Here is a 16,415-nt window from a genome sequence, read left to right as displayed (position 1 = left end):
GCTCCGAGGCGGCTCCGGCCCAGCCCTGGATGGACCCGCCGGCTCGGGGCGCTCCAGCACCGCGCACAGCACCGCCCCGCCCCGCAGGCACCGGCGCCAACGCCACACGGGACGCGCGCCGTCCTACGAGCTGGTGCGAAGGCTGTAACCCAAAATCTGGCAGAGCAGCTGCATGAATACCCAGTTGAACGTAAGATCCAACACTCACAAGTCAAACTACAAAGTGGTCCCACTTGGGGTATTCTTGCAGGTTTTGGTTTAATTGAGCAGAATTGTAGGGGTCGGATTTCACCGTCGGCATCAGTGCGTCACGAGGCGTCCAGCGCTTCGGCGGAGAAACCGGCCCAGCACCCGCCTCCCGCCGAACCGCGCCGCGCTTTGATCGGGCGTTTTCCCCGACACGCCGCCCGCTTTATTGACTTCTGCTTCGCTTTAAAAGAGGCATCTACCGTTTTGCTTCCCTGAAGAAGCTCATAATGTTATAATTCAAGTGTCAGGACAGATTAGGTTAAATGTACTGTGCGATTCCCAAAGGAAAACAAACTTCCAAACACACTCTGTTTGCCTTGTTCCATGTCATGGATCGCATTAGAGCCGAACATGTAATTCTGTCGCCTAATGTGTTAAAGTTGGCATGGATTTTACTCTGTGCGCAAGGTGAGAAATGACTTAGCTAACACAACATCTCGCTCCCCTCTCTTGGCGTTTTTTCTTTATGAGATTCTGAATGTGACATTTTCACCAAAAATCCCCGCACTTATTTGTGAAAAATGTATATTGAACCCAAAACACATCAAATGGAAAGAAATCACAGATGGTTTTATTCACAAGCAGTAGAATTAATGGCCTTCCCTACTCTTTATAAATATTGGAAGCAGATGAGTTCATTACTATTTCACTCTAATAAAGAAAACCTGCTTGATTTTGACAAGACATCTACTTATCTGGTGTTTCTACTGAATAATAAAGCTATTTTCTTTGAAAAATAAAGAAAAGTTATCAATAATCAAAAACCTGCCTAGAAAATTTGTCAATCAAAAAAAAACCAACCCCAAGTCATTGTTTCTGATAACACAGAAATGGAATTCAAGGGATTTTGAAAATGTCCCTAATTTTCAGAACAGAAAGTCTGAAATGTTTACTTTGTGGTTGGCTGAAATTTTTACATCTTTCAGCAAAGCAAGCGGGAAAGTGAAACCATCTGAGGCGGCTTTGGAGCGAGGAGACTCAGCACACGCCGGAGGAGCCGCGGGCGCCGTCAGCCGCGAGAACCGCGCGCGGCGCTGGGGGCGCCTCCAGCCCCGCCAGGAGACGCGGCCCCGGGGGGTCCAGACCCCAGCGCTCCAGGGCCAGCGGCTCCGGACCAGCGGCCCCGGGACCAGCAGCCACCGCGGAGGCGAACGCTGAGTCATTTCTAACCCGAACAACACCCGCCATGTGGTCATCCCGTTAGTCATGGAAATCCTGTGTTCCTCCTGTTTATGCTCCTTTCAACACTTATTAACCAAGAGGGAGGGAGGTTTTATTGTGAACTGCAGAAGATGTTTATCCTCTCCAGGGCCGTGACAATCGGTTACATGGCTTATCCATCATTTCAGAGAAAGGAAAGGATTTTGAGAAACTCCCAGGGCAAGTTAATTTTTAAAGCCGTAGGAGGGAGAGGAGACAAGAAAACAAACAGCACCGGAGCCGCAGGCACACAAAGCCCAGCACAGCCCAGCGCCGCGGGACCGGCCCCGTGCCCGCCGCGTCCCCGAGCCAGAGGCGCTTTCCTGGGGGAGCGCTGGAGACACCTCGCCGGAGACAAACAGCCGCGCGGGGCCGGCAGCGCCGGGCTGAGCGAGGAACTGGTCGTGTTCCTAGAAAACAAATTCCGTGAACAGACGGCGTAAACCAGCGCCCGTCTCGCTGTTCTCATCCCGCCGCTTTGTGCCTCTGAGCACCAGGCGCACGCTCCAGCTCTGGTCTTTGAGCACAACAGCCCTGGCCAAAGTGCCACCGATGTCTGGAGGGGCAGCCAGGGATGTCCTGGAGCAGCAGGGAAGAGGGAGCACGATGCCTTTGCTTCCCCGGCTTTCAGCATCTCCTACCGACAGGACCCCTTCCAGCTCATCGCCACCAGCCACAACGCTTTAGAGAACGGCTGCTTCAGATTCTGTGAAGGATTCATTTTGTTTTAACATTCGACAATTACCTGAAGATTCTGAGCAGCCGAACTAGGAAATGCAAAGATCAGAGGCTGAGCAGAGACGCTGGGATTTCGGTAAAGCCTGGAGCGTTTCGGCAGCAGCACGAGCCCCGAGGCCTCGCGCAGAAGTGCCGTTCACCTGCGGGCGAAGGTCCCGGGTCCAACCGCAGGCACGCGAGGGCTGGGGACGCGGCTGCTCCCGGCAGGTGCTCCAGGCAGCAGAGGAGCAGCACCACGCGGCTCCACGAGCGGCAGAACCGAGGCCACGTCGGCGGCAGCAGCTCCTCGGGCAGGAGCGGCGTTGACGCTCGCGGGCGCGCGGCTCGGCGATGGCTCCGCGGCAGCTCCGTCCCGCGCGCCAGCACGGGGAGACGTGAGCTGGTGCGCAGGACGGGCTCACTCTGCTTTACGTCCCCCTGCACCGTCACCTCCCCGGCCGGGATATTCGATCAGGTGGCAGGGACGGCTCCCACGGCAGCTCCGAGACGCAGTGACTTAGTTTTGGTGGAACAAATGGTTCTCACTTTCGAAAGTAGGTTATAAAAACACGTGCATGAAGAGAACTTTGGGAGCTTGGGTATTAATCTCCTTTAATTCAAAGACCACTCAAAATAAGTGAGACAGAAATATTGGCTGGGATGAGAGAAGATGCCAGAGGTCGTATTTTGCTCCATCAGCTTGGGTCAAGTTTAGATGAATAATTTAGCACAAAGGACAACAATTTGCAGTTTTAGAGCTGCGGTACTGGCCTGTCCCCACCTGAGGAGTCCTGTCCCTGCCGGGTCTGGCTGCCACCAGCCATGTGGGTACCGGCCGGCACGGCAGCCACCACCACTGGGACCCGGCAGCGCCACTGGGACCCGGCAGCGCCACTGGGACCCGGCAGCGCCACTGGGACCCGGCACCACCACTGGGACCCGGCACCACCACTGGGACCTGGCACCACCACTGGGACCTGGCAGCGCCACTGGGACCCGGCAGCGCCACTGGGACCCGGCAGCGCCACTGGGACCCGGCAGCGCCACTGGGACCTGGCACCACCACTGGGACCCGGCACCGCCACTGGGACCCGGCAGCGCCACTGGGACCCGGCACCGCCACTGGGACCCGGCACCGCCACTGGGACCCGGCACCACCACTGGGACCCGGCACCACCACTGGGACCCGGCAGCGCCACTGGGACCCGGCACCACCACTGGGACCCGGCACCGCCACTGGGACCCGGCACCGCCACTGGGACCCGGCACCGCCACTGGGACCCGGCCGAGCCCAGGGAACGGGCTCTGCCCTGAGCTGAGCGCTGCCCTCACCAGCACCCTCACCATCCCTGCGCCAGGGATTCTTGCCACGTTGTGCCCCATCCTGCCAGTAATGAGGTGTCTCCTCACTGCTGGGAGGCGGCCAAAGGGACTTCGTGTGGCCCTGTGCAAGCTGCACGCTGCTGTCACCTGCTGGTGCTGTCACCTGCTGGTGTGTCACCCTGCGCGCTGCTGTCACCTGCTGGTGCTGTCACCTGCTGGTGTGTCACCTGCTGGTGTGTCACCTGCTGGTGTGTCACCCTGCGCGCTGCTGTCACCTACTGGTGTGTCACCCTGTGCGCTGCTGTCACCTGCTGCAGGCGGCTGCTGCAGCACCTGCTGCTCCGGCTGCAGCGCCGGCGCTCCCGGCGAGGCCACCGCCGCCCTGAGCTGCAGCATCTCCTGTGTCCAGCAAACCTGAGATCACATCCAGACGCAGAAGCGGTTCCAGGTGCCGCAGCTACAACCGCGACACAGCAGCTGAGTTCAGAACAAGCACCGACTCTTCACTCTGGGAACGCCGGGGCTGGGAGGTCACGGCAGCGGCGGCGCGGGGGGGCAGGAGCGGCTGCTCCCAGGGATGCCCCTTTCTGCTCCCGCGAGGCCGAGCTGCAGCATTTTAAGCTGCTGCTATTCCAAATTTAAAATGCACACAAAGCACAGAGAACAAACTGATTAAAACAAGTTTTATTTAACAAATTATATTAAGAATACAGACTAAGTTATCACACAACGAAACTTCCCTTCGTAAAATACAGGAGGGTCATCTAAAATAAATATAAAACGTAGTAACATTCATAAGATTAATGCACAGTAAGTTCACTTTCAGTAACCCAACAAAATGCATAGCATCTTAAAAAAACACTTTGCAACTGCATAAAAGGTTTCTCTTTTCCATTATGACATTTAAAACTGTTGCTGTTAGGAAACAATTTCACAATAAACGACCAGAGTATCCAAACTGTTTGGTTTCCCTGTACTGAATGAAGTGAGCAGCACCTTAGTGAGGAGCAGGGGAGCCCCCTCGCTGCCGCGGCCCCCGGGGCTCCGGCCGGCAGCGCTCGAGCCGCTGGGCAGCGCTGCGGCTGAGCTCGGGACGCGACGGCAGCGAGAGGCGCGAGCCCTTGGAGAGGGACCGGGGCGGCTCGGGGTGAGCTGCGCCGCCCCCGTGGGACCCGGGGACAGACGTGGGGACAGACCCCGAGTCGCCCGCGGGCAGCGGGAGGTGAAGGCCAACGTGGGAGCGGCCGGCGCCACGGCACCGCATCCCGTTTCCCTCCCGCCGCACCAGTGTCCGTCTGTCCATGCCGGAGCTTCTCCAGGCTCCGCGTGTGCGGGGTCAGGCTGAAGAGCTCAGGAAACCAGGGGGACGGGGCAGGTGTGAAACCAAAGGAGCCCAAAGCTACAGACTACCAACAACCTCACTACACAGGAGGCTCCCGGGGACCCCTCCTACAAACACCGCGGGCAAACTGGGTGACAGTCAAAGGAAAAAAGGCTGACAAAGTTCATTCCTATGTAACTACAGCTACATCTGTCCACACTTGAATTTTATCACGAAGTTCACACTCTACTTTCTGGACTAATTCCTGCCTTTCCCCGCTGACACAGCGACGGCACCGCGGCCCGGCCGGCCCGCGAGCCGCCGCGGCGCACGACCTGCCCTTCGCCGCGAGAAACGCAGGAGGCAGCGTGTCACCACTAATGCACATCGGAAGGTGTATTTGCAGTAAGCAAACCCCTCACTACTGCTTTTCTGTCTCTGTTGCACACACATGATAATTTGGCAAACTGATTTCTCCATCAGCCACAAGATTAAGCTACCTAGAGACTAGTTTTGTTCTAGAAATAGAGGAAAGCTAACCAAGCACATCTGATAAAGCTCTGTAAATCCGCTTTTGCTGCTCTCCATTGACTCATCCCCTCCCCTTACGCTCCAAAGGCTTCTCCACAGCCAGACAACAGCCACATCGGGCTCCCTGACTGTCTATTGCCTGGGCCAATGCTCCCGCAGTTGCCTTTTGGCCAGGCGGGGAGCGAGGTGCAGAGAGATGCTGGTTCCGGCTCTGGCACTTGCCAGCGGGGAGGACCTGCTGCCGGGACGCAAGGACCGGCCTTGCAAGGACCAGCCTTGCAAGGCCCAGCTGCAAGTACCAAGGTTAAGGAACAGCAAATAACACCCGCCTGTGGAAATGCTGATCTGATGCTCAGGATCTTGGGCATTCAGAGGGGAAATAAAAAAGCTTTCCATAGTTGGTGGACTGAGAAGCCGACGCGTGACAGTGAAGCGCCCTGAGCTGTGTCTCACCGCGCTCCCCGCGCGGCTCCGGGCCCTGCGCTGTGTCTCACCGCGCTCCCCGCGCGGCTCCGGGCCCTGCGCTGTGTCTCACCGCGCTTCCCGCGCGGCTCCGGGCCCTGCGCTGTGTCTCACCGCGCTCCCCGGCGCGGCTCCGGGCCCTGCGCTGTGTCTCACCGCGCTCCCCGCGCAGCTCCGGGCCCTGCGCTGTGTCTCACCGCGCTCCCCGCGCAGCTCCGGGCCCTGCGCTGTGTCTCACCGCGCTCCTCGGCGCGGCTCCGGGCCCTGCGCTGTGTCTCACCGCGCTCCCCGGCGCGGCTCCGGGCCCTGCGCTGTGTCTCACCGCGCTCCCCGCGCGGCTCCGGGCCCTGCGCTGTGTCTCACCGCGCTCCCCGCGCGGCTCCGGGCCCTGCGCTGTGTCTCACCGCGCTCCCCGGCGCGGCTCCGGGCCCTGCGCTGTGTCTCACCGCGCTCCCCGCGCGGCTCCGGGCCCTGCGCTGTGTCTCACCGCGCTCCCTGCGCGGCTCCGGGCCCTGCGCTGTGTCTCACCGCGCTCCCCGGCGCGGCTCCGGGCCCTGCGCTGTGTCTCACCGCGCTCCCCGGCGCGGCTCCGGGCCCTGCGCTCAGGACCTGCCCCGTTCTCAGGCTCTGCCAGCAGCTCCGGGAGCTCAGGGGCTCTCGCGGCTGCAGCTCTTCGCCTCTGCTGCGCTGGTACCGCAGACGGCTGTGCCGGTACCTCGCAGAGTCACGCTGCAGAAACGCTGTACAGACACAACTTGGCTTTCAAGTTGCTTTGCAGATACACCCTGAAGCTGCTTTGCTAGGCCAGTGTAAGAGAGGGAAGAGTGAGAACCAACTACACAAATATATCCCGAAGATTTCAGAGATGCTGGTCCCAGCTCCGTGTCCTGTCAGCGTTTAGAGCCATCCAGTGTTTCTTGTAGGTCACTGAAGAGAAAGCTGAGCTTGCTATCTTTAAGGCAGCTGAGCAAACAGAACTGTTGCTGTAAATATAAAGCACCAATTTTCTCTACTGATGCTGTCTAAGGTAAATCTCACGGGAAGGGACTCGAAGCCACCTGCCCGTTTCTCTGGGACACAGCAGGAGCGCCCCGGGCCCTGCACGGGAATGAGAGCGGCTGGGGGCCCGGCAGCCGCCCCCGGCTCTGCCGCGCACCGGCTGCCCTGCCCGGCCCGGCCGGAACCGACGGCAGCGCCGCGCGGAGCTTCACCTGCTGCGTGTCCACCGCGCCACGGGAGAGCGATAAACGGATGCCGCAGAAAACCACAGAACAAGTGACAGGCAGAAAAATAGAAAGACAAAAGATGGATGAGATGGGCATAGTACTACAGCATGGAGTGGATTTGAACTTCACGTGAACCTGAGCCGAATGACCAGGCTGCCATGGTGTGTTCATTTGTCGGTGTCGGCGTCATCAATCTACCCTTTGTGAGCCTGGCGCTGAGGTCTGGCTTTGCTTTCCTGCAGGATAAATAAGAACTGAAAATGGTGCTGCAGCCTCCAAGTAAACGAGCACGTCCAGGGTCACCCAACCTCCGGAGCTGGTGGGAATGGTGGAGCTTTAACTCTTTTGCCCAAACACGACACACCTGCAACCAAATGGGCTTCGCTTTCCAATCGCACAGCCTTGCTCTACGGAGGCAGCATCGCAGAATTATTTACTTGATTGGAAGAAGTTGAAGCAAAGACCTGGAATCAGTCTGTCCTGAATGTTACGGTAGTTTGTGCTCATTATCCCAGCAATATGGTACGGTGCCTTAAGACCAGAAATGAATCTTTGGACAAGAAATACTTTACATATGTACAAATAAAAAATACAAGCTGACAGTACAAAACCTACTGTTAGTCACCATCTGTCCAACTAGAAAACGCGAGATCAATCACGAGCAGTGCAAAGCAGGTCAGGGCACACGTACGACCCAGACCGAGAGCGGCAATACTGTTATTTGTTACTACGGCAATTGCATTTCAATAGGGTTAGGTAATCAGTATCTTACAATAGAAAAAGTTGTACATTGTAACACTACTCAAAAATTGCCATTTTGCTGCCATGATGTAGCTTTGTTCTACAGCAGACACTTGAAAAAGCAGCACGGAGTCAGATGGGCACTTTTAAATAACTTATTACAGCAACAGACTTCTCCAGGACATGCGTTTGGTGGGGAGCAAGCGGAGGTCAGCGAGCGCAGGCGGGCGGAGGTCGGGGTTTAACGGTCCCGCTCCGATCCTGCGCCGCGGCAGAGTTCGGTGCTTGCCGGGAGCGCACCGCAACGGGCGCAGCTCTCGCTTTAGCAGCTGGTGGGGCGAACACTGGAGCACTGTCCCACGCGTCGGGCAGGCGACAGCACGCAGGCTGTCAAGGGGCCAGCGGGGCTGCTGCCGGCACCCAGCCCGGGAAGAGACGCAGGATGTTTGTCACTGCAGGTCCTGACGGACGCACAGACACGCTGTGCAAAGCACGTGCTTCACCTCAGGAGCTGCCGTGCAGCTGGTGCCCCTGCGCCCTGCGCCATGCCAGGGTGGGGATGGGCCCAGGGCAGCTCTGAGCAGCGACCCCAGCCCTGCCCGCCCAGCAAAACCAAGGGACCCCAGCACGGGGCTGAGCGCGGCCACAGCGGAGCTGCCCTGTGTCTGCAGGCGGGCGGAGGAGACCAGGGCATCGCTGCGCTGGGCTGCTGCCTGAAGCGAGCGCCGCGGGGGCCTCCCCGCCTGGCGCGCAGAGCCCAGCATGGCCCCGCACCAGCGCGGCCGGGATGCCCAGGGGCCTGCAGATCTACTGGCCGCATCTTTTACTCTTCCTTAGTTTTAGGGTTCACTGCTGAGCATCTCTTGATGATCCGCGCGCTCATGGCTTGCTGTTTGCAGCAGTTCGTTACAGCTCTGGCTTCTGTGACATTTCTGTCCTGCAGCGGGGGTTACAAAGTGGGGACAACCGAGGGGCTGCTGTCAGGCTCCGGTCACGTACTCACGTGGAGGCGTCTGCAGCGGGGGGAGCAGCTGCCAAAGGTCGCGCAGTCCCAGGTGTGGAGCGGCGTGTGCAGGAGCTGGTGCAGCGCAGGGTGGGCGGCGATGGCAGGAGCCGAACTCTGCCGGGACGGCCCGTGCCGCGTCCTGCTCAGTAGTACGCACGCACACGCTGCTCCGGCGCCGGCGGCCCCTCAGGACTGCGGCACGGGCGGGCACCGCGTGGGGCTGGGCGGCAGCCGCGCCGCCGCGCTCTGCTCCGTCCGGAAGCTGTAGTCGTACTGCGGGGCAAAGCGAGAGAGAGGAACCGTGGGCATCGCCGACGCAGCCGGGCAGGGTGCACGGCCACATGGCCACATAGCCACATGGCCACACAGCCACACGGCCACACGGCCACACAGCCACTCAGCCACTCAGCCACTCAGCCGCGCTCCTGGCCCGCGCTGGGACAATACAACAAGTGGCACAATGAGATAAGGACCAGGCCTGGCAGCACCCTGAGCTGTGACATCCTCCCTGCCCCAGGCAGGGCCGCAGCGGGGGAGCCGCTGGCAGCGCCTGAGCCCACACCTGTCAGTCCTGGGCAGGATCCACCCCCTTCCCTAAAATTCAGCGTTAACATAAACAGGACCACGCTAACCCGGTGCGTAAAGCAGCCAGTCAGAAAGGTTCTCCTTTGCAGGCCTCGCTTACACAAGCTAGTACCACCAGAATTAACATTTTTGGTTTGGCATGGTGCATGAAACTTGGTACAAACAAACTGTTCCACCAAGAGACCCCAGCGGCTGGACAGACCCCAGCAGCCGGCCGGACAGAGCCCAGCGGCCGGCCAGACGGACAGACCCCAGCGGCCGGCCGGACAGACCCCAGCGGCCGGACGGACAGACCCCAGCGGCCGGCCGGACACAGCCCAGCGGCCGGCCAGACGGACAGACCCCAGCGGCCGGCCGGACAGACCCCAGCGGCCGGCCAGACGGACAGACCCCAGCGGCCGGCCGGACAGACCCCAGCGGCCGGACAGACAGACCCCAGCGGCCGGCCGGACGCTGCTGCGGGCAGGGCCGCCCCTTCGCTGTCTGGACGCGGCTGCGCGGCCCTGGGCAGCGCGGCGCGGGGAGCGTGCCGTAGCAGTGCCATCTCGTGGCACGCTGTGGCACCCCGGCAGAGATCACACCGTCCAACCCGGCTAAGGCAGGGTCACCAGAGCGGGCGGCACAGGGGTTTGAACGGTTCCAGAGAAGGAGCCCCCACAGCCACCCTGGCAGCCTGGCCAGGACTCCGCACCCTCGAAGGAAAGAAGTTCCTCCTCGTATTCAGATGGAACCTCCTGCACTTTAGTTTTTGCCTGTTACCCCTTACCGACGAAATGTCCCCAAGTGACCTTGCTGGCACCTGTCCCCAGCCACGCGTGTTGGGACAGAGCCGTGGAGCTGGATGCACTGGCTGTGCCAGGGCTGCCGAGGGTTGTCCCTGGTGCCGAGAGCGCCGGGAGCCGCGCGAGGGCTGCACGCTGCTCCTGGACGGACGAGCTGGACGGCTGCTCCGGCCACTCCCGATGGACACGGACCTGCCCGTCCCTGCTCCGAGCCGAGTCCTGTCTGTCCCGGCTGCGGTGCCACCAGCGGCACTGGCGAGGCCGCGGACGCTCGGGCAGCTGCTGCCGCCCCCGAAACGCCGACCCTGCGGCCGCGGGCCCCGGGCCGGACACGGAGCGCGGGGCTGCGGGGCTGCGGGGCTGCGGGGCTGCGGGGCGCGGCCGGCAGGGGGCGCGCGGGCGCCGCGGCGGAGCGGCCGGAACGGGGAGAACCGGGGAGAACGGGGGGAGAACCGGGGGGAGGACCGGGGATAACAGGGAGAGAACCGGGGATAACGGGGGAGAGAACTGGGGAGAGAAGCGGGGAGAACCGGGAGAGAAGCGGGGAGAACTTGGGGGAGAACCGGGAAGAGAAGCAGGGAAGGCTGGAGGAGAGGCGGGAGCGCCGGGCCGCTCCGGCTGCACACGGGGCCGCCTCCGAACCCGCACACGCGTCTTCATTAGTTTTCCCTCAATGTCACGATGTCACAGCGAGCAGCACCAGCCCCGAGCTAAATAAGCAATAAGCCTCATTTTTCAACACACAAACACATAAAGATGTCAGCTCAAACTGTTTACTAATTAACACTTAAAAAGACACAAATTAGATATGCGTGGCTAAGAGCAATTATAATCAAGACGAATTTCTCTAGTCATTTGGGAACTGAAAAAAATGCCTAATTGCTGGAACCAATGTTTTAAAAACTGAAATCATGCCAGTTAGCAAATATGTTCATTTAACGAACATTTCATGTGACTACGCTCTGGAGAATTGACTACAAACATGAGAACAAGGAAAAATATTTCTGTATAAAATTAAAATTTTAAGCTCCTTTAGATTTACAACTTCTTCATTAAATATATTTGCAAAGAGCAGCCCATGAAAACTTGTAGCAATTAAGTGGTTAAATGAACTGCCTTCCTTGTCAGTATAAAAGGAATGATTAATATTAGATGCTCACTTTACTAATTAGACTCTCTCTAGACTTTTTGCTCAATGCCAAGCCGAGATGAGGACGGGGCGCACCCTGCAGCCCGCGCGGCCCGACGGCCCGTGGCACCGCTACAGCCGCGTGGCACCGCGGCCATCACCGCCCCCGCGGCCATCTCCACCACCACGGCCCTCGCTGCCACCGCAGCCCTCGCTGCCACCGCCGCCACCGCGGCCCTGACTGCCACCGCGGCCACCGTGGCCCTGACTGCCACCGCGGCCCTGACTGCCACCGCAGCCACCGCGGCCCTCGCTGCCACCGCAGCCACCGCGGCCCTGACTGCCACCGCGGCCCTCACCGCCACCACAGCTCTCACCGCCACTGCGGCCCTCGCTGCCACTGCAGCCACCGCGGCCCTCACTGCCACCACAGCCACCGCAGCCTGACTGCCACCGCAGCCACCGCGGCCCTGACTGCCACCGCGACCCTCACCGCCACCACAGCTCTCACCGCCACTGCGGCCCTTGCTGCCACCGCGGCCCTCGCTGCCACCGCGGCCCTCGCTGCCACCACTGTCCTCACTGCCAGCACTGTCCTCACTGCCACTGCAGCCCTCGCAGCCACCGCCACCTGCGCCATGTGCCCGGTGATGCTCCCCTGTGCAGCACTGGCAGGAGCCGCCAAACCAACCCCTGGGCCCTGTGGGGAGAACCCACAGCGCTGCCGGCTCCTCTGCGCCCCGCGTCCACCCACACAGCTGTGGCAGACGGCAAAGCCGTCTCCAGCGCAGGCTGCACCGCCATGCACCGCGTCCTCAGGCTGCGGGGGCCCGGCGCGGTGCTGCTGCACGGAGCTGCCGCGCGGAGCTGCTGGCTGCCGGCACGGCCCGGGCGCGCAGCGCAGGCGTGTGCCCGTGTCTGTCGGCTCTCCTCACCGGGCTCGTCTCGCAGCCTGGAGGATGGGTGCGTACATCTGCAAATGTGGCGACCGAGAACAATAACTCTAGGAATTCTTTGGGAGCATTTTGCCAGGCATCCAGCTCCAGGGAAAACGTTCACGCTGCTCTGGAAATCCAGAAGATTTGCTGTAATGGTGCTATTGCTTGCAAGGGAAATAAAGCCATGCAGAAATTCACAATATTTATATGCGTAGCTATCTATGCGCAGACAAGATGCTTCATCAAGGAATATGGGCTGCATAATTACACTTTTCATTACCCTGAAACACGTACAGCCTGTAATGGAACACGAGGGTGCCGGGGAGCCGGCGGGTATCAGCCTCTCCTCACAGGGCCACCAGGCACCCCCGGTGCCGCTGTCCCCCAGCCGCGCAGACACGGCCGCTCAGCACCACGCGGCCCGTGCCAAAACGCCCCCTCGGGAGCACCAGAGCGCCCTCGCTTTGGTGGTTGTCTCCTCCCCACGCTCGCCGGCAGTGCAGCCTGGTGATCCTGGTGACAAGTTACCAGCACCATCCAACTGAAAATGATGAACTAGGTTACCTGACGTTGCTTTATCAAGTCCATTTGCTTCCCTGAGATGCAAGAGGCAACCTAACACAAGCAGTACCCTGCTTGTAACACGTTTTGTTAATACATGAGAAAGAAAAGTTAAATAAGAAAGACATCTGAATTAAAAGGAGGGTAGCAGACTTTGCCGTTAGATTCGACACCTAAAGCTTCTTCCCCGGCACAGATTACAGTGGACATCGCTAACTCTGAGTTTACTGTTTGACTCCGCGCTGACTTTATGCACCAGCAGAGGCTCGAGAAAGACAAGAGAGACCTTTTCCACAAGGGGAGGGACCTTACAGCGGGGTGAACACAGCTCTCACCGCACCCGCTTACTGCCCGCCTGGCTACCCACCTCCTTCTCGATTTCTGCAAGGGTCTTGATTGTGATGCCCAGGAGATCAACCGGCTGCATCTGGAAGAAAAGCAAAAGGGAAAAAAAGAAACAGAAATGTCAAATTAAGGGCTTTTTTGTTTTGTTTTGTTCAATGTCAGCAAATATTCTATTACCAGAGATTTACAGGCACCATCTGTAAACACATGCATAATCCTGTTTCTCAGCCCACCACACGTGTGAAGAAGATGATGGATCAGGGATAACAGCTCTAACGCCTTTCTCCCCCGGTAGGGACAGCTGACACCCATCCGGTGTCACTTTGCACAGGGGGATTTCAGCCGCCCCAGGGCGGCAGGGCGGCCGTGACACCCATCCGGTGTCCCTCGGGGCGGCTGTGACACCCATCCGGTGTCCCTCGGGGCGGCGGGGCGGCTGTGACCGGCGGGCACTGCTGACCCCCTGCGGATCGCTGCGGCCGCAGCGCCGGGCGTGAGCGGCAGCGCCGGCGGGAAGCCCGACCAAACTGACCATGTGGTGGCAATGGTGTCTAAAGGATCCGAGGGGAGGATCAGCACGACCTGATCTCTCTGCATTTACCCTCGCAGCGGGGACTCCAGCTTCCTACCAGCGGCCCGTGAACAACGCCTCAGAAAGCAGTGCTTGTGAAAAGCACGTCCGGCTGCACACGCGGGTTGTGTCAGCAGCAGGAAGCACAAAGCAGGAGCACCATGTGAGAAGCCAGACAGAGCTGATGGCTTGGTGCTTGCCTTAACAGCTTCTTGTAAATTGATTTTTAAAGAGATATTGTTTTAGGATCGGATGGATCAGAACGGGCAATGGGATGCTGAGCGTCTGAGCTCTGGATCACCGAGTTAAACTAGCACTGGGGCTCAGGGACGCTCAAACTCATTGTGAATCGGTACAATCCACGCTGAGGAATTAGAAATGCTTCCAGCACCATACAATCCCATTGCTATTTCTGTTTCTGACAGTGATAAACCTTCAACTCCCAGGACAATTCAGTTTTAGGAGTGAGCTGGCAGAGCCATTCCCACCTGCAGGGAAGTACTGTCACAACCTGGGGCACCTCACCCACTGGGAATGTATGAGAACCCACAAAAGAAAAGCTCCCAGAAACAGATAATTTGTGTTGATGTCTTGTGATCACTCCCCACGGAAGGATGAATTTCAGACGATGGGAGAACAACAACGGCAACTCACCCCTTCAGGAGCACAGGCAAACTTCTCCGAAATCATAAAAGGCACTCCATCCATCGCTGAAAGGGACAAAACGAGCAGACACATCACATTTCCAGCTGACTTCTGACATGCAACTTCACACATTCCCAGTGACAGACCAAGTATTCACGGCATTGACACGACTGATAGCTCACAGACGTTACCGCCAGCGGTTTCCTTCTGCCTGAGACACAGCTGGCTCAGGAACCCACGGAACCCTCCTGCTCTATCCACATACAATCTCATGGTCTCAATTCTGAGCGTCCCCATTTGGTTCAGCTGCCAAACCAGGACAGTATTTGAAACCAAACCCAAACAGTTCAAGAGGACAGAGATCTATGGAGTGTTAGCACACAGAGCCACCTGAGCACGGGGACAAGGAGCACGCCTGGCCCGTGTCACTCGTGCCCCCAGGGCAGTCAGCGCCCTGCCCGGCAGAACGCCAGCACCGGGAAGCACCGGCCCCGGCCCGGCCGTGAGCGGCGGAGCCGCAGCACCCGCAGACCCGACCCGCAGGGTGGACACCAGCACTGCCCGGGGACAGACGCGGGGACAGGACGGCACAGCTGCGTGTCACCGGGCCAGTCCCTCTCCGCACACAACCTCAGCCATGCCACCAGCTTCGTTTGCCTTCCTGTCTCTTGTGTTTTCTCCTTAGACAGTGCAATGATGCTCGGTGGTTTTGTCTGGCCATCACCACGCTGGAGTCTTGGCGGAAAGGCTCCCGCAAGATGTGTCAGTGCAAGGGAGACGCTGCTTCTGAAACGTGTAACTCAGCAACTTCCACGTGACTGAAAACGGCGCATTTCTAAGGCAGAGTGCAGACCCAAACACGGCCGCTTTGTTTCAGTGACACTGTAACATCTTATGTCTTTACATTTCAGCTCTGAAAGAAATATAGACTTCAAACTAGAGGCAGTTTAAGCCCTGAAATGCCCTCGAGTAATCCTCAAACAGGGTTTTCTTCCACAAAGCATCCGCACCCATGAACCCGGTGTTTCTCTGCTTGCTGGTTGTAACTTCCACCAGCACCAGTGAGTTACCACACTAGTGATTTAACAAGGGTTATTTAATCATGCTTAGCATTTTACATTGGCTTTGTGTATTTTTGACTTAAAAAACCCCTCCACCAGAGTAATTTCACTATCAAAGGTGCTATGTGGCAGCCACAAAACTGCGTGAAACAAAAGGAAACAGATGAAAAGCAGCATCACCAAATCCAGGAAGTTTTGAACCTGAAAGACCATCTGCGTTTGTTATCCCGACAGAAACCTGCTTTGATCAGTCACACGCCGGCTTCTGTAAAGCAATTTAGAGAATAAGCTGCGCTGAGCGCGCCCGTCTCCCGCAGCCCGGCCGCCCTCGGTCCTGCGCTGCAGCGCAAGGCGGCAGATGAGAGCAGGGTGTGCCAAAGGCTCAGCAGCGCAATTAGCATTCTCCTAAACAAACGAGCTTCAACAGAGCTGTAATTAAGCAGGCCTGTAATTAAGTAGATGCCCTTTATCATAACGATCATGCTTAAAAATGGCATGATGCATGGAAGTGTGTTATTAATGCTGCACTCCCAGCGCGCGGGAGCGTGCACGGGAGCCGGCGTGTCAGGCCCGTCACGAGGCTGCTGGTAAAACACATTACAGAGAGCCATCGGAAACCAGCGTTCAGCGGCTCTGTCCACAGCCAGGCTCCAGCACTCAGGAGGAGCTCAATACCCCCAGTGCAGGAAACTTTACAGAAATAAAGCACCAGAGGCTGCCAGAGCCGCAGCGTCCCGGGCCCGGCCTGCAGAGCTGCGCAGGTGCATGGAGGCTGCAGGCAACGGTGGGACCGCAGACACGTCCCTCGCCTCTGCTCCCGGGCTGGACCACGGCCAGGAAGGACAGAAGGACAGCCCCGAGTCCCCCGCTCGCCCGTGGAGGAGCTGCTGCCGTCCCGCAGCAAGAGTCAAAGCTGCTGCTGCCTACAAAGGGCTTTTTCACATTCACAGGGATGGGGCACCCAACTTCCTTCCCCGAGGGTAAATCCAAACCCAAGAAGATTAACAGATGCAGTGACAATG

General features: G+C 58.8%; 1 protein-coding gene across 6 annotated transcripts in view; it reads right to left on the bottom strand.

The window, feature by feature from the left end:
- Positions 1-4,155: 4,155 nt before the first annotated feature.
- Positions 4,156-16,415, bottom strand: part of MVB12B (multivesicular body subunit 12B) — a 58,245-nt gene continuing 45,985 nt past the window's right edge. For all 6 annotated transcript variants that reach the window (XM_082067992.1, XM_082067990.1, XM_082067988.1 and 3 more), the window contains 3 exons: positions 14,342-14,397; positions 13,139-13,198; positions 4,156-9,049 (listed from right to left, as the gene is read on the bottom strand). In XM_082067992.1, coding sequence (XP_081924118.1) covers positions 8,963-9,049; positions 13,139-13,198; positions 14,342-14,397 — 203 coding nt within the window. In that variant the 3' untranslated portion in view covers positions 4,156-8,962. The remainder of the gene's footprint in view (positions 9,050-13,138; positions 13,199-14,341; positions 14,398-16,415) is intronic.

This window comes from Streptopelia decaocto (genome assembly GCF_964273445.1).
Source record: "Streptopelia decaocto genome assembly, chromosome: 17".
Lineage (NCBI taxonomy): Eukaryota > Metazoa > Chordata > Aves > Columbiformes > Columbidae > Streptopelia > Streptopelia decaocto.
The sequence above is the reverse complement of the archived record's forward strand: the minus strand, read 5'-3'. Positions and strand labels throughout refer to the sequence as shown.